Source organism: Atractosteus spatula, chromosome 4 (assembly GCF_055471065.1).
Source record: "Atractosteus spatula isolate fAtrSpa1 chromosome 4, fAtrSpa1.hap1, whole genome shotgun sequence".
NCBI lineage: Eukaryota > Metazoa > Chordata > Actinopteri > Semionotiformes > Lepisosteidae > Atractosteus > Atractosteus spatula.
Window position 1 is genome coordinate 73,680,517 of NC_142709.1, and position 24,524 is coordinate 73,705,040.

The 24,524-nt window shown below is 46.0% G+C and overlaps 2 protein-coding genes across 3 annotated transcripts; one reads left to right on the top strand and one right to left on the bottom strand.

Moving 5' to 3' along the window:
- Positions 1 to 83: 83 nt before the first annotated feature.
- mccc1 (methylcrotonyl-CoA carboxylase subunit) lies at positions 84 to 17,852 on the top strand. Its single transcript, XM_088913235.1, has 19 exons — positions 84 to 153; positions 717 to 760; positions 993 to 1,132; positions 2,041 to 2,136; positions 3,416 to 3,537; positions 3,916 to 4,063; positions 4,675 to 4,796; positions 5,573 to 5,684; positions 5,786 to 5,867; positions 6,320 to 6,447; positions 7,028 to 7,211; positions 7,772 to 7,881; positions 9,701 to 9,917; positions 11,392 to 11,478; positions 13,316 to 13,365; positions 14,414 to 14,551; positions 15,015 to 15,122; positions 15,872 to 15,943; positions 16,488 to 17,852. Exons 1-19 carry the CDS (start codon positions 95 to 97, stop codon positions 16,617 to 16,619), a joined length of 2,151 nt encoding a protein of 716 aa, XP_088769361.1. The 5' UTR covers positions 84 to 94; the 3' UTR covers positions 16,620 to 17,852.
- On the bottom strand, positions 17,840 to 24,316 carry LOC148837215 (uncharacterized). Of its 2 annotated transcripts, XM_088913233.1 has the most exons (6): positions 24,263 to 24,316; positions 23,593 to 23,733; positions 22,279 to 22,406; positions 20,670 to 20,802; positions 20,274 to 20,427; positions 17,840 to 19,720 (listed from the first exon to the last, which is right to left on the bottom strand). In XM_088913233.1, the coding sequence occupies exons 1-6, from the start codon at positions 24,282 to 24,284 to the stop codon at positions 18,145 to 18,147; spliced, it is 2,154 nt and encodes a 717-aa protein (XP_088769359.1). In that variant the 5' UTR covers positions 24,285 to 24,316; the 3' UTR covers positions 17,840 to 18,144. The 2 variants fall into 2 exon arrangements, with proteins under 2 accessions (XP_088769359.1, XP_088769360.1); XM_088913234.1 differs by lacking the exon at positions 24,263 to 24,316 and having other exon boundaries at positions 23,532 to 23,642.
- Between the last annotated feature and the right edge of the window lie 208 nt (positions 24,317 to 24,524).

The window sequence follows — 24,524 nt, forward strand, 5'->3', positions numbered from 1 at the left end:
AATAAACCCCAAATGAGTAACACTTCGAATTTGGCGAAGCACGTATTTGCCGTCAGTGTGAGCGGTGCCTGGTAGCTCTAGTGACAGTATAAACATGGCGACTCTCCTATTGAGAGTGCAGATTTACCAAGGTGTCAGAGCAGTTTTGCAACAGTAAGTGAGGCTCGTTGCTTTAGTGAGTCATATAGTGAAGCAACGGTTGTTTATTGGGAAGGTGCATTTGTAATATCTGTGTCTAAATTTAGTGCATCGTATTTGCATGAAAATCTAAGTCTCCCCACAAAATACTGTACTTCTGTCTGCCTTGAAATTCATGGCAGGTCGATACTACATACGCGGTTATCATCACTACTTGTTTGGACATAAAGTTCGTTCAGCAATAAAAAGAATGAACTTTAATCTTATTCATTAACCGGGAGAAATAAGATTTGATTAAATCAATACCAATAAGTTACAGCAGCAATTTGCATTTATTTTGGGGTTTCGGAATATACTGTCTAGCAACAGTAATTGTGCTGTAATTATTGATTCCTTTTCATTGGAAGAAAGTTGATACTTACATTGTCCTTGAAATATATTTACATATGAGCACACTGGATATTTAGGAAATAAAGATTCAGTGTTTACCCAGGTGGGGCTGCTCAGTCTAAATTAATTTTCAAGCTCCTTTGCAGAAGTAATCAGCTATCTGTAATCAGCTGTCTCTTCCTCACCAGGAAATGGATATGGACCTTGAGCCCCAGGAGGTGTTCATCTCTCGGTAAGGATCCAGGATTGTGTGTCATGGTATACCCTCTCACACACCTCAGGGGCTGGAGCTGAGCATTAACAGACCTGATGCATTTTACTGGGACTGGTGTTCCAGTTGATGAAGCTGAGCTGTGTAAGGCAGCACTAATGTCGCCTTCTCCTCGGTCTGGTGTGGGTTGGGGGCGCAGGGCTGTGTGCCTTTCTGCACTCTCGGCTTTACTAACGGCTGCTCTATGGTGCAGGGAGGGTCAGGGTGGAGAAGATCCTCATCGCCAACAGGGGGGAGATCGCCTGCCGCGTGATGCGCACAGCTAAGAGGATGGGGCTGCAGTCTGTGGCCGTGTACAGCGACGCCGACCGACACTCGATGCACGTGGCCATGGTGAGAGAGGGGCTGTCGGCTCCCAGCGCACGACAGCACTTACAGTAACCACAGCTGTGCGCGGTTCGGTGTCCGAGTGCTAGTTCAAATCAAATCAAAGTTTATTTATCCAATGCACAACAATACGGCGTGCAGCAGTAGTTGCTGGCAATGAAATGTCTTTTCTGCGAGCTCACAAGAATCACAAGAATCATAAAAATCACAAAAACACAAAAATCACAAAATTGAGGTTATGAAAATAAGGTTACTTAATAATAGATGTAATAGAAACGGAATAAAACTCAATATGAGTAGAGCTGCTGCGTGTCCATGGTGTATGCAATATATACAAGAAGTGCGGTTATGCTGAATACAGTGAAAACTGTGTGTCCATATAGCCATTACAGGTGATTTACTAAAGGTTGGCTATTTAGCAGTCTTATTGCCTGGAGGTAGACGCTGTCCCGTAATCTGTTTGACTTGGACCGAATGCTTTGGTACCGTTTACCGGACGGTAGGAGGGAAAACAGTTTGTGACTGGGATGACTGGGGTCCTTGAGAATGGACCTGGCATTCTTCAGACATCTAGCTGAGTAGATATCCTGGATGCTTGGTAGCATTCACGCCAAGATACTCTGATTCCATCCAGTTTGCATTCAGTTATGAGAAGAAAAAAGGCAGTGTCTTCCATGTTGTAACTGAATACGTCTGCCCATGAAGGTTTATTCACAGTAAGGTATGATGATAAGCTTGGAGGATACAGGGTCTGGTGCTGGTTTCTGTAAAATCTAGAGCGGCGCGGATCGTCGTGCAGGTAGGGCTGGGCTGGGCACCGCTTGACATGTTTAAAATAATGTAACAGCAATGTTTTGCAGGGCCCGGTGGAAGTATTTTAATATGCATGTGGTTTAATGTTTAATTCATTCCAGGCAGACGAAGCTTATCACATTGGTCCGGCTGCATCCCAGCAGAGTTATTTATCCATGGAAAAGGTCATCGATGTTGCCAGGAAGTGTGGTGCCCAGGTACAGTCTGATCCGAACGATTCAGAACAGAGGTCGTCCATATGCCTTCGAGGTGCTGAGAAAAAATGGGCACACATTGAAAGGAGGAAGATTCGTGTCTTTAAAGGGGGAACTGCAACAATTAAAATTTTCTGGTTAGAAAGAATCAGCATTGATGAGTGCATTTCAACCCGCAATAAAAGTAAAATATAGTAACAGTAACTTTTAATACCTTTTAATAATCACAAAATTAATAAAAAAATTCCAAGGATGCCGCAGGGCCATATTCTGTGATTCAGAACAGAGCAACAGAAATTGCGGTGACGTTAAGCGGCCCTATTAAATTGTAAACGAGCAGGCTTGTGAATACATCTCTTTTAATCCAATAGAAATACTGTCACATTACATCTGTCATGACAGTGACTAGTGAGTGGGAAGGGCCACTTCACGTCACAATTTGAGGGAACTCTCGCTCCTGCCTGTGGCGAGACCGGGGGTTTGTGCCAACATGGAGACTTACTGTACTTTCATAAAGTTCACTATTTTATGCTCAATTTGAAATCTGTAAAAAACACTGTCAATGATTTTATCTGGTTAACAAGATTTAATAACCGGTCTGAGTAGTTCGGACTGCAGGTCCCCTTTAACCTCTTTTGAACCCTAATATCCAGTGTCTGATGCTGCACAGAACAGAGGTGTACAAGGTTTGTGACTTTGAGGTTTGTTAGTTCCTGTGGATAATGGGAACAGGATACCTGTAAGTGTCCCTGTATTAACCTGGATCCACAGGGACACTACAAAACTTTCACCAGCAGTGGGGTTTCGCCCCTCCTCCACTGGAGGGTCCGGGCGGCCGACCTCTCTGCAGTGGGGTAGACTGGGGCGCTGTGGTGTATGGCTGGACCTCAGGGTAGAGCTGAGAGCGGGGGTGTTCGGTTTAAACGCGGAGGCTTGTTGTCAGCGTGCAGGTGAACATGAAACACTGACGCTTCTGCACTGCATTCCTGGGCTTAGTGCCGCAGCAGGAGCAGGAGGAGGATACTGCCAGAAGTGAGAAGAGTTCTGACGAGCTGATGTCTGCGTCTGTAAAGATAAACTGTTCCTTCGGAGCCCTGTGTTTGTTTGTTCAAGGTCCCAAGGCCCTGACAGAAAGTCTCAGGAATGCACTTGAGAAGTAGAGTCTGATAATCACTGTGGATAGTGGCATGGCGCAGCTTGTGTTCTTTGTCAGAGAGACTTATAAGTTTTGGGTGTCGGAAGATTTTTTTCACTCCTCATGGCTGGAGTTGTGTGTTTCTAGGCTATCCACCCAGGCTATGGTTTCCTGTCGGAAAACACGGAGTTTGCAGAACTGTGCAAACAAGAAGGCATCGTTTTCATTGGGCCTCCATCTTCAGCCATACGGGACATGGGGATTAAAAGGTCTGCGTCATTTTCTAAAGTTTATTTCATGAAAAATACTCCAGCACTTCTGGCAAGTGTAGTGACTGCCGCGTTTGTAGCATACTTCTCCATCACCACTCTGCTGTGCCCACAGTATTGCAGGAGAATACGACACCAGATTCACCTTTATAACAGACTCCTTTACCCAGTTAGCTCTGTCATGAGAACCGTCATTCTGGTGCCTGTAATGTTGTTTTCATTGTCATTTGTACTGATAAAGTATATACAGTAGCAGTCATGCGTTTTCGGGACTATAGTAGGTCCTGAAGACCTTGGAAGTTTTTTTTCTTATTTCTTTTCAATGTGCTTGGTCAGAAGAGGTATTTTTTTTTCAGCAGCCTTTGGTTTGTTTTACAGCACTTCAAAACACATTATGTCAGCGGCAGGGGTGCCCATCATTGAAGGGTACCATGGCGAGGACCAATCAGATGAGAGGCTGCTGTCTGAGGCGGCCAGGATTGGCTACCCCGTGATGATCAAGGCGGTGCGGGGGGGAGGCGGGAAGGTCAGTATCAACCATATGGGTCAGCTAGGAAACAGGAACCGGGAATTATCTCAGAGTTCAATGTTTTAGTACATTTTTTTCACATTTTGTCACCGAGCCACAATTTTTGCTTGGGAGGTTGTTAGGGTTCTCTTTATTAGAACTTTAGAATGGAATGGATTAATGTGAATGCAGGTTGATTTTGGTGAGCAGTCAACAGGAGCTCGACATGAAAAACGTGCGGTCTTCTGGGGCTGACCTGTGTCTGTTTTCTGGCTGTATGTGCTGTAAGATATATATATAGTTTGACACAGAAATGGGTTTATATACAGTACAGTACATATACAGTATAGGGTGCACTGTAGTGCAGTGGGCACCAGTTCTGTGGTCCTGTATTTAAATCTGGCTCTGTCTGTGTGGAGTTTGCATGTTCCTCCTGTGGTTGTGTGGGTTATCTCTGAGTTCTCTGATTTCTTTCCACAATCCAAGGACAAGCTTAAAGGCTTCGGATCACCACAATCCCAAAGGGATATGATGATTCCAAGACATGAATGTACATATCCTGTGGTGTGTATATGTCACCTAAGGTGCTCTTCCTGAGTTAAAGACTGCTCTGTAACTGCTCTGTTCAGGGGATGCGTATCGCTCGAACAGAAGCTGACTTTCGCGACCAGCTAGAATCTGCACGGCGCGAAGCCCGGAAATCTTTTAACGACGATGTCATGCTAGTCGAGAAATTCGTGGAAAACCCCAGGTATGTTTTTCAAATGTCTGTCCATCTTTGTCATTTACCATGTACAGTATAGGGGAGCCCTCTGTGTTGCTGTAGCAGTTTAGTACAGAGGAAACCTGGTCACACTGCCCTCTGCTGTAAGGCTGCTGAACTGCATCTAGCTGAGGCAAGAGAAAAGCATGTTCTGCAAAGGAACAAGTAATAGGTTTATTCCATGCTGAAAAGAGAAGAGAGAAAACACAACGTTTCTGCTGTGAAGCCTACTTCAGGTGTGAGAAAGACAGGGCAGACAGCTGAGATTAAATAGCACAGAAGAACAAAAGCTGGGAGAGGGGAGGAGGCAGGAGGGGCAGAGAGGCCACTCAGGAAGTGCAAAGTGCAGAAGGGTGAAGAAAGGTGTGAAGTCAAAACCTGCATGAGAATAGAGAAGGTTACATGAAAACAAGTCTGTCATGGAGAGAAGGAAGATGGTGTGAACCTAGTTTCAGGATGAGTTTCGTTTCTGTTGTTTTTTTCAAAAGCATGTTCTCCTTGCAAGGGGGTTTGTTCTTCTGGGAACGTCTGAAGTTTCAGAAACCAGAGTTTGAAACCCAGTGGTGCCGATGTAATGGAAAACCATAGAACACGCTCTGGGGCAAGTGGAGCCACCTGCTTTGACAGTTGGACAGTGTTCTTGCTCCTCGACAGTGGGAGGTGGGGGGGGCAGAGACCAGGTTCTCTGCAGAAGAACACTGATTCCTTGCACAGAAAGCCTCAACTCCCTGAGCCGAAGGACTGCGCCCTCTGCTCTCCCGCAGGCACGTGGAAGTTCAGGTGTTCGGGGACCAGCACGGAGACGCTGTCTACCTGTTCGAGAGGGACTGCAGCGTGCAGAGGAGGCACCAGAAGATCATCGAAGAGGCGCCTGGGGTACAGTCTCTTCTGGGTTGCTTGCTGTCGGGGGTGCAGGGGAGCGGTGGCTGTGAGACTCTCTCTGACACCTGGCCTGTGTTCTGCTCGTGTGCCCGCAGCCGGGAATCAGCCCGGAGGTCAGGAGGAAGCTGGGCGAGGCGGCAGTGCGAGCTGCCAAAGCGGTCAATTATGTGGGCGCAGGTGAGCCGGGTGTTCGATCCGATTGGCCCAGCAGGCTGCTGTAGCTGTAATGCAAGGGAAGCACTTCTACCTGACTCCCCACTGTTCCCTCACTCCTCACTCCTGCCTGCTGACGCCTCACTCCTCACTCTTCCCTCACTCCTCACTCCTGCCTGCTGACGCCTCACTCCTCTCTCCTACCTGCTGACACCTCACTCCTCACTCCTACCTGATGCCTCACTCCTCACTCCTGCCGGACACTTCACCTGTAAGCAGGAGTGGCATCAGCCTCCAGCACAGCCCCACACTGGGTACCAGCGCTGCCAAAGGGAGCTCAGAGCTCGTCACGCTAGCTGATGAAAGTAATGATGCCTCTTGCAGAAAACACCAGAAGATTTCCACATGCTGTTTGTTTTGGAATTGTGGTACCTGTTGCTGTTTAATGCAGCATGTGCTCTGAAACTCCTTCTTAGGGACGGTGGAGTTCATCATGGACTCTCAGCACAACTTCTACTTCATGGAGATGAACACACGGCTGCAGGTGGAGCACCCGGTGACGGAGATGATCACGGGGACTGACCTGGTGGAGTGGCAGTTCAGGGTGAGAGAGATGGCCGCCACGTTGCAGAGGGGACATGGAGTAAACAGGTCGATCAGGATGGGGTCAGTTTGCCTTCATAGAGCCAGGACAGGCGATGCCATGGACGCTTCTCCTGCATCGTATTCTCATAAGATGCCTCAGTTCCTTTAGAAGTCCATGTAGCACTAAAACCGATTTCAACTAAACTGACAAAGTGACCACAAGAGGGCGTAACCCTCCCAGAGTCATTTCAATTCAATTCAAGGTGCTTTATTAGCATGACCGATGGGTACAATCAGTGTTGCCAAAGCAAATAAAAATAAAAAAATTAACATGAAACAAAACAAAAAATAAAAGTAAAATCAAATTGACAGACATAGTCTGCAGACATAGTCACACACTCAGATTTGGTCAAGTCTTGCAACACAATGTGAGCTCATAGGTCTACAGCGCAATTGTGATGAAACAGCAGTTGTTTCAGACGATAGAGGTGAGGTGTTTTCACAGTTCGCAGTTCGATTTCTCTCTTTAAGGGCTTAAAGGCCCCCAGTGAGGCTTCCTGTCGCGCTGACGGGGGTCTCGTCTCTGTCTCGGCGCTCAGGTGGCGGCTGGGGAGGCGCTGCCCTTGAAGCAGGAGGAAATCGCTCTGAGGGGCCACTCGTTCGAAGCCCGGATTTATGCCGAGGACCCAAACAACGACTTCCTCCCAGGGGCCGGGCCCCTGCTGCACCTGTCCACTCCCCACGCCGACCCGCTCACGCGGATCGAGACGGGCGTGAGGCAAGGTAGGGGGCCCAGAGAAAACGCCGGCGCCAGACTGTGAGGTGGCTGGAAGACCACTGCTGCACCTTCGTATCGCCTTCATTTTTACAACAAAGAGAACAGGAGGTTCCTCCAGCAGCCCCTTGCCTTTCTCCCAGGACTCCAAGCGGTGCACATCCAGGGTGACATCCTGATGCTAAGAAAAATTCAAGCTGCCATCCCAGACGGGCCTGGGAGTGTCGAAGAGTGTATCCCATCCCTGTCCTGTGTTTTTCAATCTGGAATTGCGCTTCAGTGTTTTCAGTGCCCTGTTCCCTGTAGATCCACACCGCAGTGCTGTCTGATTTATGCACTACGGTAATAACATCATAATACTCATCAGGAACCTAATAATTAGGCTTACATTATTAATTTTTGGATAGCCGTGAGGCACCTGTCCTTTTCAAGAGTGCATCAGTATTATTATGTATTTCAGTGCAGATTTGTATGAGCCCTTTTCGTGTTTTGTGTGGTGGTGTTTGTGGTTTGGGAGGAAACGAGTTCGACTGGCGCTAACCTTGTTTCCCGAACTCTTGCCCACCAGGTGATGAGGTCTCTGTGCACTACGATCCCATGATTGCGAAGCTAGTTGTGTGGGGAGAGGACCGCTCTGCTGCCCTGAAGAAGCTGCGATACTGTCTGCGTCAGTACAATGTAAGCAGAGAGCAACAAGGGGGAAAGGGGTGGTCAGATGTGTAACGCAGATGGAAGAATCCAGGTTCAACTTGACCAGGAGAAGAGCAGCAGCAGGCGTTCCAGGGGCGAGGGAGGTGGATTCTGAGCACACACTGGAGGAGCAGAAACAGATGTGCAAGATGAGATCTGAGGGAGGTCTTCAGAATTTTAAAGGGAGTAGAAACAGTTGATCGCTGAGGGTTATTCCAAGTTCAGTTGATAGAGCACAGGAACATACGTGCACACTTGTTGGAAGTCAGGTTTTCCATGTCTGTAAATGTGGGAACGCGTTTACAGACAGGTAATCATCAGAGGATATAAGGGATTACTGGACATGCGGTGGCAGACCCCAGGCTTGCCAGTGTGGCCCAGCTGCTGAGTTTGCAGGACAGTGGTGAGCCCCGATGGGCTGACTGGCCTATTGACATCATTAATGTTGCTTAATGTGCTGGTGTGAAACACATTTCTACTGGGGATTTCTACAAGGATAAACTAGCTTGCATACAGTTTAAAACACTGTATTTTACTTGGAGAACCCCGAAATGAACAAATTATTTTTAATGTTGCACAGTCCTGCTCTCATAGAGATGGGCTTGTACTGTATGTTATCCAACAGCCACACATAGCAGCATCCTCAAGTGCCAGACTCAGGTGCTGATATTTGTACCAGGGGCACAGAGAGTCTGACTGGCTCTTTATTCTTGTTTTAGTATCACACTGTTAGTTTAAGGTCTTCTTAGGTTAACAAGTAAACTTTGATTTTACAGGAGATTATGTTTCAATTATTTCACAGCGCATCACAGTGTTTCTCGCATGCATTCATAAAATCTAGCTATAATGTGGGGTAACATGATTTGCAGCTTTGAATAATGAAACAATGGCTCCGTGGATGCTTGACTGAGACAAGCGCCTGAGTAACAATTTGTAATAGATGTGACTAATCTGTCTGATACAGCGGCATTCAGTAATGTCTGTCTCAGTCACGTCGTATTGAAGGACGTGGTGGAAAACCTAAAAAGGCAACAACTAATTGATAAAGTCAGCTTCACATTTTCATGCAACAGCTTAATTGCTTCCCTGTTAGAATGAATGTACTCCTGAGGTCACTGGTTGGATTGACGGAAAACCAAAAGGGTGAAGTTGTTTAATAAAAAAAGTGGTTTAACTACTTATGTTTATTTACGCATGCCTCTAAAAAAGGCTTTTCATACTGGTGTAGCTGTAGTCTTATCCCTGCGAGAGAGGGGAGGCTCCTGACAGATCTGTGGAGAGTCCTCTCAGGACACTGTGTGCTGTTCCTGCTTCGCCCTGAGGTAATGAGAAAAAAGACGCCCCTTTTTTCTCACTACCTAAAGAAACCAGGGAGTCGGCTTCAGCCACATGGCTGGGTAGCTTGTTCCACACTCCCACAACCCTTTGATTAAAGAATTACACCCGTTCTTGCTTTTAATGGCACACAGTTTCTACCTTACTTACACTGTAATTCATCAGTCTTGCCAATCAATCCCTTTAAACATGACTTGCATCATTAAAAACATTAATAAGTCAAAAACGTTTTGACTTTAAAAAATGCACTTTTGCCAAGTAACACTTAGAAAATCTTTCGTGGAGCTCACAGTCACATTCCAGATTTCTGGAATCCGGGGACAGTTGTTGCTAGAGGCACTGACCTGTGGCTGCTGTCTGTAGAGAATAGTTACAGTCCCTGAGCTTGTCGCTCTGGCTGCAGGGAGGTCTGGTTGTACAGAGGAGTGTGTTTGCACCCATGTCAGGTGTGGTGTCGCTGTGTGTGTGTCAGATTGTAGGTCTCAGCACCAACATCGACTTCCTGCTGAGCCTGTCGGGACACCCGGAGTTTGAGGCGGGACACGTGCACACCAGTTTCATCTCCCAGCACCACAGCCAGCTGTTCCCGGCCCCCAGCGCCCCCTGCAGGACGGCACTGTGTCAGGCCGCCCTGGCGCTGATCCTGCGTGAGAGGGAGCTCACTGACCACTTCAGAGGCCACTCCAGTGGTAAGGCCTGGCCTGGGATTTCTACACTATTACACTCATTAAAGGGTTAACCGCGATATCAGGACGCCTCAGTATGAAAATAAATAATAATTGCTTATACTTATATAATGCTTTTCTGAACACTTCACTCAAAGCGCTTTACAGGTAATGGGGATCCTCTCCACCACCACCAGTGTGCAGCAACACTGGATGATGTGACATTAGCCAGAGAGCGCCAGTACGCTTCCCACACACCAGCTCTCAGAGGGGGGGAGAGCAGAGTGATGTGGCCAGTTCAGAGATGGGGATTATTAGGAGGCCACGACTGGTAAAGGCCGGGGGGAAATTTGGCCAGGACGTTGGGATTATACCCCTACTCTTTTCGAGAAACACCCTGGGACTGTTAATGACCACAGAGAGTCAGGACCTCAGTGTCCCTGTCACTATACTGAGGCATTAGGACCCACACAGACTGAAGGGTGAGCTCCCCATACTGGCCCCAGTAACACCTCTTCCAGCAGCAGCCTTAGCTTTCCCAGGAGTCTCCCATCCAGCTACTGGCCAGGCTCACACCTGCTGAGCTCCAGTGGGCTGCCAGCTGTGAGCTGCAGGATGATATAGGTGGGAGAAATGACCCCCTCATCAGCGGTCAGTGCAAGGCTGGCCCGAGGAGCCCGAGACGAACGTCCACCCACTCCCTTTCCTGGGCAGACCAGTCCTCGGATCCCCGTAGCACTGCCCTCGTGTGGACCCCAGCTGACCGCGGACAATCTGTGGGGGGAACATGATGGGATTGTGCAGCAGATACTTCAGCTCTTCCCGCTGTGTGCAGAGGCCCCAGATGTTACTCTGTGGACGTTCTTGCTGTTGTGCCCAGAAAGAGCAGCATTGTCCCGAGTGGCTCAGAATAAGAGCTGTCGGTGTTCTGCTGAACTAGATGTCCAGGACAAAATACTCTCGAAATAGAAGTAAATCAATGAAGTAATTAAAATGAGGGTACGACTTCATACACCTGTTATTTGTCAAGCAAGGGACTTTATTTTTAAAATAAATTTTGTTCGAGGTTTAAGCTTGTGGTGAACACAAGAAAAGTTACAAATGAGAGGAGCAATTTGGCCCATCTAGCTCGTTGGGTAGTTAGTAGCTAATTGATGCCGGTGTCTCATCCAGCTGTTTCTTGATACCAGGGTGTCAGCTTCAGCCACCTGGCTGGGAATCTTGTTCCACACTCCCACAACCCTTTGAGTAAAGAAGTGCCGCCCGTTCTTGCTTTTAATGGCACAGAGTTTCCACAAATTCATCAGTCTTGCCAATCTAGCCTTTTGAATATGACTTGCATCATCAGAAAAATCGATAAGTCAAAAACATTACATTAAAACATGCACTTTTGTTGGGTAACACTTTTGTTGGGTAACACTTATTTTTTTTAAGATTTCTTATATTACGTTTGTAATTCAGAAGTGCCTGATTCCTGGGTTTGTGATTCCTGTTGCAGACCCGCACTCCCCGTTTGCCTCCAGCAGTGGAAATCGAGTGAACATTCTGCACACCCGGAACCTGACACTGCTGCAGGGAGAAAGCAGTAAGTGTCCAATCCCAGATGGTCAAGACTCGCACACCTAGGGCAACAGCAAACGGCGATCACGACAGGGTGAAGGAGAGAGTGAGTCCGCGGTGCTCTTGTCACGACAGGGTGAAGGAGAGAGTGAGTCTGCGGTGCTCTTGTCACGACAGGGTGAAGGAGAGAGTGAGTCTGCGGTGCTCTTGTCACGACAGGGTGAAGGAGAGAGTGAGTCAGCGGTGCTCTTGTCACGACAGGGTGGAGGAGAGAGTAAGTCAGCGGTGCTCTTGTCACGACAGGGTGAAGGAGAGCATATCAGCATTTCTAAGTATCCGTTAAAAATAATTTTGAAAAATGGATGAAAAGCTGGGCTAATATATTTGCAGCATAACTGAAAATGAAAAACTGAAATGGAAATTTGTTCCTAGACACAATCTTCAAATGTATTCATATCCTGTAAATATCCTAACCAACCAAATTAATCAGAAGTCCCGGGTGACTTTGGTGTCCATTATCAAGGTGTCCAAAGCTAACGAGAAGGTTTCTTCCACATTTGAATGAGGAAGTAACATTTTGCTGAAATGTAATGCCAGTAAAGTGATTTAGGAGGCTAATTCACACTCAAGGACAACAATTGAAAATCTTTAAAAGCTTTGCATGAAACATAAACTCACCTTTGGTGTGATTAGCACAGAAGGCAGAAGCTTGTGTTGGAAAAGAATGCGAACCCTTCAGTGAATAGAAATCGCTCTGTTCTGTTTAGAGGTGTTTGCATTCTCTGATCCTCATGTCCTCGTTAGAACTGATGGCGAGATGGCTTCCAGAATTTACCCAGGCTTTTTTTTCCCAAAAATCGATGCTTCTGTCAAGGAGTTCAAATGTGTTCTTTGTGGATTTTATAGAAGATTAGTAGTACAGTACAAAGCCAGGATCAAGTTTAATATGCATAAAGTTACGAGAGTGAGCTGAAAGTAACAGATTGCAAACAGAGGCCACACAACCATGACATCTGCAAGAAGCAGTGGGCAGTATCCCTGCCAATAGTTAACAAACCTATTAAAAAGTTACAGGAAGTGCCTCTTTGAGGTTACCAAAGCCAAAGGAGGAAATAACAAAATGCTGATGCCATGGTATGAATAGCTGTAACATTCTATATTTAGAAATACACATATTCTGTTTACACAGACAAAATTGAAAGTCGGGCACATGTTTAGATGTTGATTGTATTTGTACTGAAAAGTACTTAATGTAATCACAATTTAGTTGCTGTTCCTCAAGGGTATGAATGATTTTGAAGATTACTGTAAATGCTGACCTGTATAAATGCAGTTGCCTAAGAGAGATTACATCTCTGTTTTAGTCATGGATATTATACAAATAAGTGGGAGAAAAATATTTTCAGGAAACTGGCGGAACATCTTGCAGGCAGTTGCCGATCTTCTCTCCAGCCCTGATCAGTCTGCCACGCACTGCTGGAACAAGCAGGTGTAAGAGCTCATGACTCCGGAAGGCACAAATGCACAGTCATTTGTCATCAGGATGAACTGAGATTATATCAGCAGTAATAAAGTGACATTCTTATTTGTCACTGCTTGAATAATGGCAGCAACTTTCGTTTAAATTGCCTACTAATTCACATTCATTATGAGTTCTGGCAGACTCTGAAATCATTTTGATAGATTTGCCTAAGTTTTCCCCAAGGTCAAAACACATCTGAGATTTGTGTAAAACGCGGGGCAGGGAAGCAGACAGGGTGTGGAGTTGGTGATTTGCCACAGTACTGATTTTAGGGCTGGTGAACTCATCCTGGACTTTGGAAAAAATCTAATTAAAATTTTATTGCTTATTGCTTTTCTAGAAGTGGAGATAGCTGTTACTTACAATCCTGACCGAACTTACAGCATGGAGGTAAATCTTTTTACATTTTGGCCTTTTGCCTACAAGTCTAGTTTGAATGTTCAGTCTACATATTCAAACCAGCTTTGCTCTGGGGACTGACAGTGGTTTCTCCTTTTTGTTATGTTTGTGAAATCATAACCATTGCCAGCAGCCATATCACCCTGCAACTCACAATTGGCAGCCCACTGATGCTAAGGTGTGAACCTGGCCAGTACCTGGATGGGAGACTCCTAGGAAAAGCTTAGGTTGCTGCTGGAAGAGGTGTTAGTGGGGCCAGTAGGGGGAGCTCACCCTGTGGTTTGTGTGGGTCCTAATGCCCCAGTATAGGGCATGACGGGGACACTGAGGTCCTGACTCTGTGTGGTCATTAAAAATCCCAGGGTGTTTCTCGAAAAAAGTAAGGGTGTTACCCTGGCATCCTGGCCAAATTTCCCATTGGCCCTTACCAATCAAGGCCTCTTAATAATCCCCTCTCTGAACTGGCTTCATCACTCTGCTCTCCTCCCCACTGTGAGCTGGTCATCCAGGTGGGGCTGCTCATTGGTGGTAGTGGAGGGGAAAAGCGCTTCAGTGGGGTGTCCAGAAAAGCGCTATGCTGTATAAGTGTAAGGAATGATTATAATTATTATTATAACCCAAACCCTAACTCCTTGGTTTAAATCTTTGCAGCCTGTGATTCTTCTCCCTCTTTTTCTCATTACACATTTTCCTAAAACCAGCCCTGTCTTTTCTTTTTCGTTTACACTTGGAGTATAGAACACGTGCATGTGTACAGAAGATTCTTGAAAATAAGAAAAATAGTGGTTTAGTCATCAAACCTGTGTTCCACATATCAGGAGTGCACCTTAGTGGGAGTCTCCTGGATGCACACTACTTTCTTATAGAAAATGCTTTGTTGACATAATGCCCAAGCTATTCATAAATGTCAGAACAGGAACACTCCACATTTACAGTTGACTGTGGCCCTATATATAAACTGACAAAGACAGCGACTGTGTGGCAGTAAGAGTGTCTGTGTTTCCAGGACTGATTCCTCCCTCTGTCCTTTCTTGTCCAGATCGGCGGACAGGTGTTCCATGTGTCCGGAGAAGTGATCAGGGAAGAAGATGCTTCTTATCTCAGATGCTCTGTCAATGGGGTCGTGTCCAGGCCCAAGCTGGTGATCCTGGGTGACACTGTGCACCTCTTCTCCATGGTAACGAGTGCTGATTGGGATGGACAAACACTGACAGATAGACAGGGGCTTGTCTCCATAGGAACAGCAGCTCCTCTTGCCTGCTGGTAGGTGAGGCCCTGCTGCGTAGCTGCATACTCAGCCTCATTGTGAGAGCAGCACAGACTCAGTTTCTTTAAGGCAGGTTCCTGTGGCTCAGTAGCACCAGTTTTTTATTGAGTATTTAAACCGCTTGCAGGCAGTTCTCTGCACTCATCTACTGTTGATGTGACAGGAGGTTGCCCAGTTCTTTGCTAGGCTTTGCTTCATTGTGTAGCTCACCTGACTGCAGCCCTTCCTGCCTGTCTGTGCTTCTCCAGTGGGACGTGTGTCTTGGCTGTGAGTAGAAGCCAGACGAGGAGTCTTGGGGTGACCCTGCCCGTGCGGTTCTCCCCCGATTGCAGCGCGAGTCTCACCGCGCCCCGGCGCTTGTTCTTGCTCCTAGGAGGGCAGCGCGCAGGTGTCCGTGCCCGTGCCGAAGTTCCTGGCGGGGGTTGGCGGGTCGGCGGTACAGGCTGGAGCCGTGGCACCCATGACGGGGACGATCGAAAAGGTTCGTCCGCACCCCCCCCGCTGCTCCAGATCAGAACTCTACATTCTTCGTGAGCTTTACCCATTCTTGCATTTGTGGCGTAGAGTGACCATTTTTAATAACGCGTGTTCAAACTCGCCAAACGTTCCTGCTCTTTTGACATTTCCAGGGTGGTTTGGAGAAATGGGCCAGAGCTGAAGGTCCTCACAGCATGGGCTCCAGACCTGACAGCGTCTCTTCCACAGCTCCTCCGCAGAGCAGCTTTATTTTTGTTGCGAAACAGGAGACGTGCAGAAATTTCCTGTTAGTGCTCCTACACACATATAAAATGCCCAATAGTGGTTTGATACTGTTTTGAATAAGAAATGAGAAGTAGCTTTTTTTTAAGTCCCCACATATGCAAAGAAACGTGGCCACATCCGTTCATAGTAAAGGCTAAGAGAAAGACAGGGCCATCTGGGCCGTCTAGTCAGGCAGTTTGTAGCTAATTTACCCAGCAAACTCACAGGCAGAAATAAACCATGGTATCGCCTTCAACAACATGGCCTGCGGGGTAAAGACCAGTCTCCTGTCCTGGGTTTAAATGCACATTCCTGTGTCTCCTGGTTCATTTCTCAGCACTTGTCTCAGGTGTCGCCTGCCCGGCCAGAGCCCTGTTATTTCAGATGGTGGAGATAACAGTTGGAGTGGAGAGATGAAAGCACGACTAAAGGAGGAGGGCGGGTCGGTCATCCTCCTCCTGTGAGGCTGATTTCTTCTCTTTCCCACAGGTTCTTGTTAAAGTGGGGGACAGAGTACGCGTTGGGGATCCCTTGGTAGTCATGCTTGCCATGAAAATGGAGGTGAGCTCATGCTTTGATCAAATCTTTTTTTTCAGCTATAGGTAATAAGAAAAGAGTATTGTTAATAACATTATAGCAGATTTATAATCTTAATAAGATTTCAACTTATTAGTGTAATGTAAAGTCAAGTACAGCATTTGCCAAACAATGTCTTGTGCACCCCTGCATCCACCCAGCCATGCTGTTTGCAGTAATTCTCAGACATTTAGAACCAGGGGAAAGGGGCTGTAATCGCTGTGCTTCTTGCCTTGTTACTCAATTAAAAGCATAAGGTTGTAAAAGAGAGGAGGGGGCCACTCGACCTATCAAGCAACCCTTGTAAACCCGCCAATGGGTGGAAGCTTGTAAGTTTAAATTGAAAGCATTTTTGGGGGTTTTGTTTATTCTGAGCTGGACTTGCTGACCAGTAGCCTCCAGGGTTTGATTTACAATCCCCTGGGAGGCCAGGCAGTGAATTTGTACTGGCGCGGTCACTCGGCTGTTTTGGAGGCCTTCGTGCTTCGGTCTGAATGATGGGTTTTTTTTTCCTCTCTCCTTCCTGCAGCACACCATCAGAGCGCCTAAAGACGGAGTGATCAAACGGGTTTTCTTCAAGGAAGGCGCCACAGCCAACAGGCAGGCAGCGCTGGTGGAACTGGAGGAAGACAAGGAGCAGGAAGCAGGCAGTGAGGAATAGGATATGAAATGCCCTGCGTGCGTGTGGGTGTGCGTGTGGGTGTGCGTGTGGGTGTGCGTATGGGTGTGCCTGTGGGTGTGCCTGTGGGTGTGCGTGTGGGTGTGCGTGTGGGTGTGCGTGTGCGTGTGGGTGTGCGTGTGCGTGTGTGTCAGCGAATGAGTGCATACAGGTGCACGAGCGTGTGTGTGTGTGTGCAGGGAAAACAGGACAGTCAAAGCCTGTGGTGGCAAATACTTGGTGAGATAGTAACTGTAGTAATACATGTAGAAAATGTCAGCTAGCTCTGTACGTCACCTGTCAGGGAAGAAACAATGAACATAGAAAAAGTGTTTTGTACCAGTTTCCTTTAAACACCTTGAACAACATTAAAAAGAAAAACTCCTCCCCGTCGTCTATATCGTCTGTTGTGAGGGCACATCCTCGGTTGTGCGTCGCCCTTGATGTCCCGCTGCCGTATCCATGGGAACCAGACTTCGTTCACTGTGGCGCACCTTGTCGCACCTCGTCTCCATCTCCCGTGGTACCCAGTGCAGTCGTGTGCCGAGGGACCTTTCTCTTGAAAGTTACGGCCAAAAACTCGTGAGCGAGTTGTGCTCCCTTACAAACCCTCCACCAGGCTGAAGGCGGGTGGCCTTTTGCTCTGCCCGGAAGAGGGCAGTCGGCCAAGAATCGCGTAGCTAACGCACACGCGGAGCAGGGAGGTATTGTAGCCCCCTCTCCCGAGGGACAGGCTGTGTTCAGGGTTGTGGCCGGTCAGGCCCTGTAGAGCTGAAGGCCTGGGTTAGCCCCCACCTGACCCCTCACCTGTGTCTGCTGGACTGCGGGCGTGCAGCACACACAGGCCGGGAGACAGACAGACAGACAGACTCCAGCTCCTCCCCCGGGCTGAATCCCTGGACAGCACTCTTCCATGTGGAGTCTACCAGACCGTGCTCAAAGCTCAGCGCTTTCCCAGGTGTGTGGAGTCTGGGGACGAGTGGGATGTTTTAGTTCAGTTTTCCTCAGAGGAAGGATGATGGACTGGAATCAGGTTCTTTGTCCAGCATTAAGTTAGATGATTGAAAGGTGACTTAAAAAGCAATAAATATTTTAAAGCATCAAAGATAAGTTACTTATAATGATGATACTGTAAGTGATGTAAATTAATATTAAATAATGGAATCATTAAATAGTTTAATGATTAATGTTTTTTCTGAAAAAAGTCTAACAAATAAACATTCTTTTATGTTTGGATTCAAGGTGGTATTTTATTTGTACATTAAATGCTGCCAAAAATGAAAACAGTATAACACTAAACACAAGTTAATAAACATGTTCAAATACAAAATTGGTTCACATCATGTTACAACAGCTTTAGCATTTTCTTCATATCTCAAAGCTGCTCTAATGTTTTTCCTACTTGATTGATTAAATTCTCCAACCTTCTTCAGGTGTGATTCCTAAAAACACAGTAAAACTGGCCAGACAGGCTTCGATCTGCCAGTCAGTTTCCTTCTTAAGGAGAGAGCAAGACAGGCCTCAGGGTTCAGGAAAGCCTCATGAGCTGCCCATCTCGTATCACAAACCTGGCTGTGGTCTGTGGGGTTTGTGCAGCAGAGATGGGCTCTGCGTAGCTGTGCACCTTATACTTCCAGGGAGCAGTGTGTGTGCTGCAGGACTCGTCCGTCTGGGTGCGGCTGTGAATTCTGGGATCGTGCCAGCTGGTGCGGCCAGCGGGAGATGCCTCCGGGACCGGAGTCACGATGTCTGGCTGACGCAGAGGTTCCTCTTGCACGGGAGGCCTTTGTTCGGGCCTCTCTGTGAACCACTCTGCTGAGAGGCTGCAAGGCGGGGGAAGGCCAGGCCTGACCCCGGGGCCGCCTGGCTGGGTCACTGGAGGGGGTTCAGAGACTGATGGCAGTGACTCCTCTGCACCCGAGCTGGAGCCTTTGCAAATCGCACTGCCAGAAAGCTGGGCCAGACTGCCGTTGGACGCAGTGGGAGGATTAATTTTAACATTATCAGCTTCTGCGCGAGACTCCGTTTCACACATCTGTCTCTCTTGAACAGGGATTTTGCCATCAGCATAACAGGCCTTTATTCCAGGGAGCTCAGTGTCATATGAGTCTTTATTTACAGACAGAGGCTCATTATTCCTGCCCAAGACCAAGCTGGGAATTCCTGTAGCTGTTTGTTTGGAGTCAGAATTGTGGCTTTCACTGCCCTCTTGCTTTGTGTCCTGCTTATCATCTGTCTGGCTCTTGGCATGGCTTAAAGATCTCTCCTGAACACTTTTGAAAGATCTCCCCTGAGCGTTGCTGTTTGTGAATTCCTCCAGTCCCACAGATGCCGTGTTCAACAAAACATGTGGGTTGTGTTCCCCGTAACTTTCAGGATCATTTTCACAACTGACCGTCCAACTGGCAGAGTCTTCTGAAACAGGATATTTTTCGCCATAGCACTGTAGAGATGATTCAGCAGGTAACTGCATGTGTTCAGCTTTTGAGGAAGTTGAATGCTGTTTCAAAGTATGTTTTTTAGCTATTTTCTGAGGACTGTCTGCTCTAACAAAAGGCAGAGTTAGAAAAGCACTTTTAGCACTGTTCTTATTCAACTTTTCCTTGGGCAGCCCTGTAACTTTGCTTACAGGCTCCGTTTGAGGAGCTAATTTATCCGATAGAGCTGTCTGCCAGCGCGATGTCAGGCTCGGCCCTTCAGAGGAGCTCGCTGTCCCATTGACATCTCGCCCAGAACGATCAGTGTCCCCGCCTGAGGCCTGGCTGGCCCTCAAGGCTGCCTTCTCCTCTCCTGGACCGCTCAGCGTGAGCCTCTCAAGCTCAGGCCTGAGGCCGCGCTTGGTGAATCTGGACTGAAGGAGCTGGAACCTGGTGGGTCTCGGCTTCAGTGCTGCTGCCTCCTTCATCTGTATCCCTCTTCCTCCACTGGCGGCTCCCGAAGGCTCCCCACTCCCAGGGGAGCTGGCTTTGCCCTTCTCCAGGCTGGCCATGTAGTTGAGGAGGTTATGCACTTCGTCTGCCTTGCGCCTGCTGGACAGTTTTTTCACCGCCTGTCGTAGAGCAGTGACCGCACGGGAGGGTGTGGAGCTCTTGTCAGGCTGTGACCTGCAAGGCAATGAAAACCAGGAGCCTCTGACCGGCACAACGATGGGATCTAGAATGAGCGCTGCCTGTACTCTAGTTAGCGGAAGCATACAGTAGTGAAACAGGACACAAGGAAACAATGTATATCAAGCAGATTGCCGCCCCATCCAAGAAAAAGAAAGTTGAAAAAGAAATGGACTGTTTTCTCATGATGTGTTTGAAGTGTCAAGGACTTTTTGCAAAGACAGCTGTTTATAAATATAATCCCAAATTCAATCACATGTACATCCAATATTTTATTAAAAAATATAATTTTGCAGGACAGAATAAATTCCTGTTTTTCAGTGATGTATTTGCCACCATCTTTAAAACAGATTTCTCTGCTCAGAGCGCCATCAGTGCTGTGTACCAGTAGACTCCTGTGTACAGGTATGTGAGCTGAAACCAAGGTGTCTGTGCACTCTTGGTTCAGTTTGCAATTTCTCTTCAGAGAAGGAATTAAAGTCTGAACATAAGGGAAGCATTCAAAGGTGTTTTCTGTGTTAGATGTCATTCATTTTAAATGATTGATTACCTTCCTCCACCTGCGCTATGGTATAAGGCCTGTCCTAGTTTTTCCATCTGCTCCTTCAATTGGAGGGTCTGGAGAAAAGGTGCAGGAATGTTATCAGTCCCATAGAGGAGGCCATACAGGGCTGCAGCGATGGTGCCGGTAGATTCGCTGTCTCCTACAGTATCATATCGAGAAAAGGCAAAGGAATTACTCTGCACATGAATATGAAGTCTTATTTTGTTAGCCCAATATTATCACCATTTTCCTCCTCACTGTACAACAGAAGCATCGTCTGCTTTGAGTCAGCACTTAAGAACCCAGCTGCATCACAGCTGAAGGCTCTCCAGCTGGTTATAAGGTACGGGTGAGCTGTGCTCCCACAGCCCTTACACTGTCAGTCGCTCTGCTGCTCCGTACCTCCGTGGAACGTGGCCCATTGACAGAGCTTGTTCCAGTCTGCCCCTGCGGCCAGCATTGCGTCATAGGCGATCAGCGGCACCTCCAGACCCTGCCTCCTTCCAGACGATTCGGCGCACCAGCGTTTGTACAGCTGCCAACCCAAAATGTGACATCGGGGTGAAATTTATCTTGGAAGCGCCTTGCTGCAGGTGAAGATCCTGTCAGCTTTGTCTGTGTGCAGGTGCAGAAGCAGAGGACGTGCTGCTCAATCAGCATTGAGCCACTCTCAGACCGCGTCACTCCCTGACTTTCCTGGCACCTTCATAAATGCCTCCCTGCTCCAAGTGTCATCTGGAAACAGCACACAGCCAGGAAAGCCCTGACGTCTGCATGCATGTGACACATGGCTGTGTGTGGCTAGACATGTTCAACTAACATGCTTTTCACTTTTTTCTTTAAGTGTTCAAATCCACTCCCTGGTTTATGGCATTGCTATTCTAAACATGAAATTGCACACTTCTCAGGATAAGGATTATGATAAGAGGTTTTTGCACACTTTGCCTGTTTGATTACTGCAACTAATGCCTTTCTGAGTCATGAAGTCCGTCTGCAGTCACTCTCAGCTACTGGAGAATCTCTGGCTATGGTTTTTATCACAACTGCAGTGTTGTTCCTAGATGATCAGAATTACTTTATAATGCAGTTCTTAATATAATCAGCATTTATGGTAAATTTAATAAACTTAATCAATAATTTGACATTCAGATTTTTTACACTTCACTTAAAAAGTTCTCATTATAGTACTTTGAATGGTTTTGGCAACTTTATTTGTATTTACTATCCAGGCAAGGCTGTTTTGGCTCAATAATTCTAAGAAAGAAAATAAACTGTGGCTAACAGGAAATGGTATTCCTGCATAGCATGTTTATTATTACAAAATATTCCACACTGCCTCTGTTGCAATAATTGCAAAATTAAATTTCAGTTAAGAATAGTTTAGAAACAAAAAGAGGCCATTTGGCCCATCTTGCACATTTGGTATTTAAATCATTCCTTTATCTGAAATCCACCATTTTTTAATTATCTTAGAATTTGTCTGCTTTTTAACTGCTCTATTTTATTGCAGTGTCTAGCAAATAATAAATGAATCAACATAAAAGCATAAGTGGCCTCTTCTAGCTCAGTGTTTTCCATTTCCTATTTAGAAGTCATGCTTTTATTACCTGCATGCAAAACAATACACTTGTCCACATTAAATTCCATCTGTCAGATATTTGTTCAGCCTTGAATTTTACCTAAATCATTTGCAATTTTATTCGCTGCTTTTAGTGCATCTGTCAATTCTCCTGATTTAGTATAGTCTACAAACAAGACCAGTTTACTAAGTTACTATACCAGAATGTAGATCACTGATATAAACTAACCTTTATAATTTAGCCCGATTACAGATGTATCTTTGTTAATGCTTCAGGTGAAGAGATAACCAAAATTGAAATAATACCACTAAAATATGTAAAAAAAACCTTGGTTTTGAAGAGGACAGTCTCACCATAACAAAAATTCAGAAAATTCCCTCTAAAGGGAAAACAGAGAGAACACACACACCTGAGATGTGCTGTCTGCTTACCTTGCTTCTCTCTCTGGAGCTGTAATTCTCAGAAAAGAATGGCTTCCCACAGCCCTCCTTGTCAATCCTCCTGAGCTGAAGGTAGAGCTGCCACTTGGCTTCGAAGTAAAGCCAGTCCTCACTGTAATCTAGTGAGAAAATACAAATTAGGATGTGCAACAGCTTTGGGGAATTTCTGTACAGTCCCTCTACGTAAATACTAATTTATAATACTAAATACTAGTTTATATCCTTTGTTACCAATAAATTATATTTTACTTAGACCTTTTAAAAGTACTAAACTAGGAGGTCTTCTCACGTAAAAAGATTTGAGAATTGCATCACTTGAGAATTTGAATCAGTTTTCTTATGATTTTCTACATTTTTGCAACCAGTGGTTATTCTATACAACTCATGTCAGCTCTGGAAGTGATCTCTATATGTGAACTTTGGTTGTCCATAAGTTTTTCCTGTGCAATTTGTCTTTAAGGTACCCCTACAAACTAGAAGCCAGGGATTCAAATTTCACTTCAGATTTGGCAGACAAGGCCAACTGTGACCACAGCATCTGTGAAATGATTCAAAATCATTTGATACGTTAATCTCTCAAACGATGTGGATGTTTAAACTTCCAGTGGCACTAAGCTCATAGCTCTGTGAGCACCATAAAAAAATAAGAACACTTTTATTTGTATTATTTAAGTCTTCACCTTTTCTTAGATCATGATATGAAGGTAAATTTACAAACCGAAATAACTAAAAACTGAATAAAGACAACCTTTAAAAATAAATATAATTTTAAGTACCGTACAAATACAATATGCTTTCCAACCACAATTTTTAAAATCTTTAAAAACACTCATACTGTACATTACAAAGCATCTTATCTGATTTTAACCATGCAATTAGACAAGTCCATAAGCTAACATTGTGGCTGCTTTTTATCTGAGGTTACTAAAAAGTTAAAAGAATTACCCGATTAAATTTTAGATTTCTTCCATTCTCATAGTTGGCATAATTCGGTATATATCTTTATACACTTACATATTAAGGAAAAGATTCATTCCGTGCGAAAGGTAAAGAAAAGGAATACTAGGTTTCAGCTGTAGAGCCTTCTTCAGGAATGTTTTTTCAAACTCTCACTCTGTTTCTCATACCTGAAGAAGGCCCCACAGCTGAAGCCTAGTGCTTCTTTACTGTTCTTCACCTTTCTGCAAGGAAACCTGTTGCTTTGTAGCCTGCGCATGCTGCCGGAGCTCCCTACTCAAACTTACATCTCTGTGTGTGTTTGCAGGGCTGGCCAACATGTTTACAACATGGCTATTTCGGCTGTACCTGAAAATAGTGTTGTTCTCCTTCTGCAATACTCCTCAGCCAGGGGCATCACTCCCAGCATCCTCTTCCCCCAGTGACTCGCTGGCTCTCCTTGTATGGCATAGGAGGCGAACAGCGCAGCACACAGACACCCGAGGTATCCTGCCAACAGCGTTACCCAATCTGCTGATAGGGTGTCCAAGCTTTTACAAAGCCCCCACTGCAGAGTTACTCCTTGATACGTACTCAAGCACACACACACAGCCTGAGCTCACAGAAGAGGAATCTAGACAAGGAAGGCTTGAGTGTAACTGAAGGATTAGTTTGTTTCAAACCACATTCGTGATCATACTCACATTCTGAGGGATACAAACTGCAATAACCATCCTTATTTCAATAAGACGCTTCTTTCTCCTCTATTCCAGAATGTTGGAATATATAGCTAAAGTGTTAGTTTTCTCTTAGTTTGTGGAGCCAAACAGATGAAAACAGGGGCTGGACAGGTTTTCACAAACGTTTTCTGTAACTGGACTGCTTAGGATTGCGAGGATTGAGAATCCAGTCCATGGTGGCATTGGATATATGTGAGTTAATAGCTTGCATCTTTCCAGATGAAAAAGAATGAAGATGCTGGATATTTAAGAAATAGTAAGAAGACTTTAATTAGCCTAAGTATATTTTAAACTCTTACCTGTAGGGTAGCTGTGTGTCATGAGGCCACACTCAGCACTGGCTTGAATAAGGTCGTAAAGTTGATCAGGCTTTGAATAGCGCAGTCCTATACACAAACCTCTTACAGCTACACCAGTCTTATTTTCTGTAGAAAAAAAAACAATTACTGTATTAAGCATGACATAATTTGGTTTTTATAAAATGTCTGAGAATGCATTTTCTGGACAAATGAACTGCAAGGCCCTTATCTGCTGTAGTGCACAATCTGTCAAAGCCAGCCT

Excerpts from the sequence above, each read along its gene's own strand:
- mccc1 (XM_088913235.1), top strand. The coding sequence starts at position 95 with ATGGCGACTCTCCTATTGAGAGTGCAGATTTACCAAGGTGTCAGAGCA. Across the intron at positions 7,882-9,700 it reads ACTGTCTGCGTCAGTACAAT|ATTGTAGGTCTCAGCACCAA; the intron begins GTAAGCAGAGAG and ends TGTGTGTGTCAG. Across the intron at positions 9,918-11,391 it reads CTTCAGAGGCCACTCCAGTG|ACCCGCACTCCCCGTTTGCC; the intron begins GTAAGGCCTGGC and ends TTCCTGTTGCAG.
- LOC148837215 (XM_088913233.1), bottom strand. The coding sequence starts at position 24,284 with ATGACACACAGCTACCCTACAG. Across the intron at positions 22,407-23,592 it reads GAGAACAACACTATTTTCAG|ATTACAGTGAGGACTGGCTT; the intron begins GTACAGCCGAAA and ends TTTTCTCACTAG. Across the intron at positions 19,721-20,273 it reads CATAGCGCAGGTGGAGGAAG|GTCACAGCCTGACAAGAGCT; the intron begins GTAATCAATCAT and ends ATTGCCTTGCAG.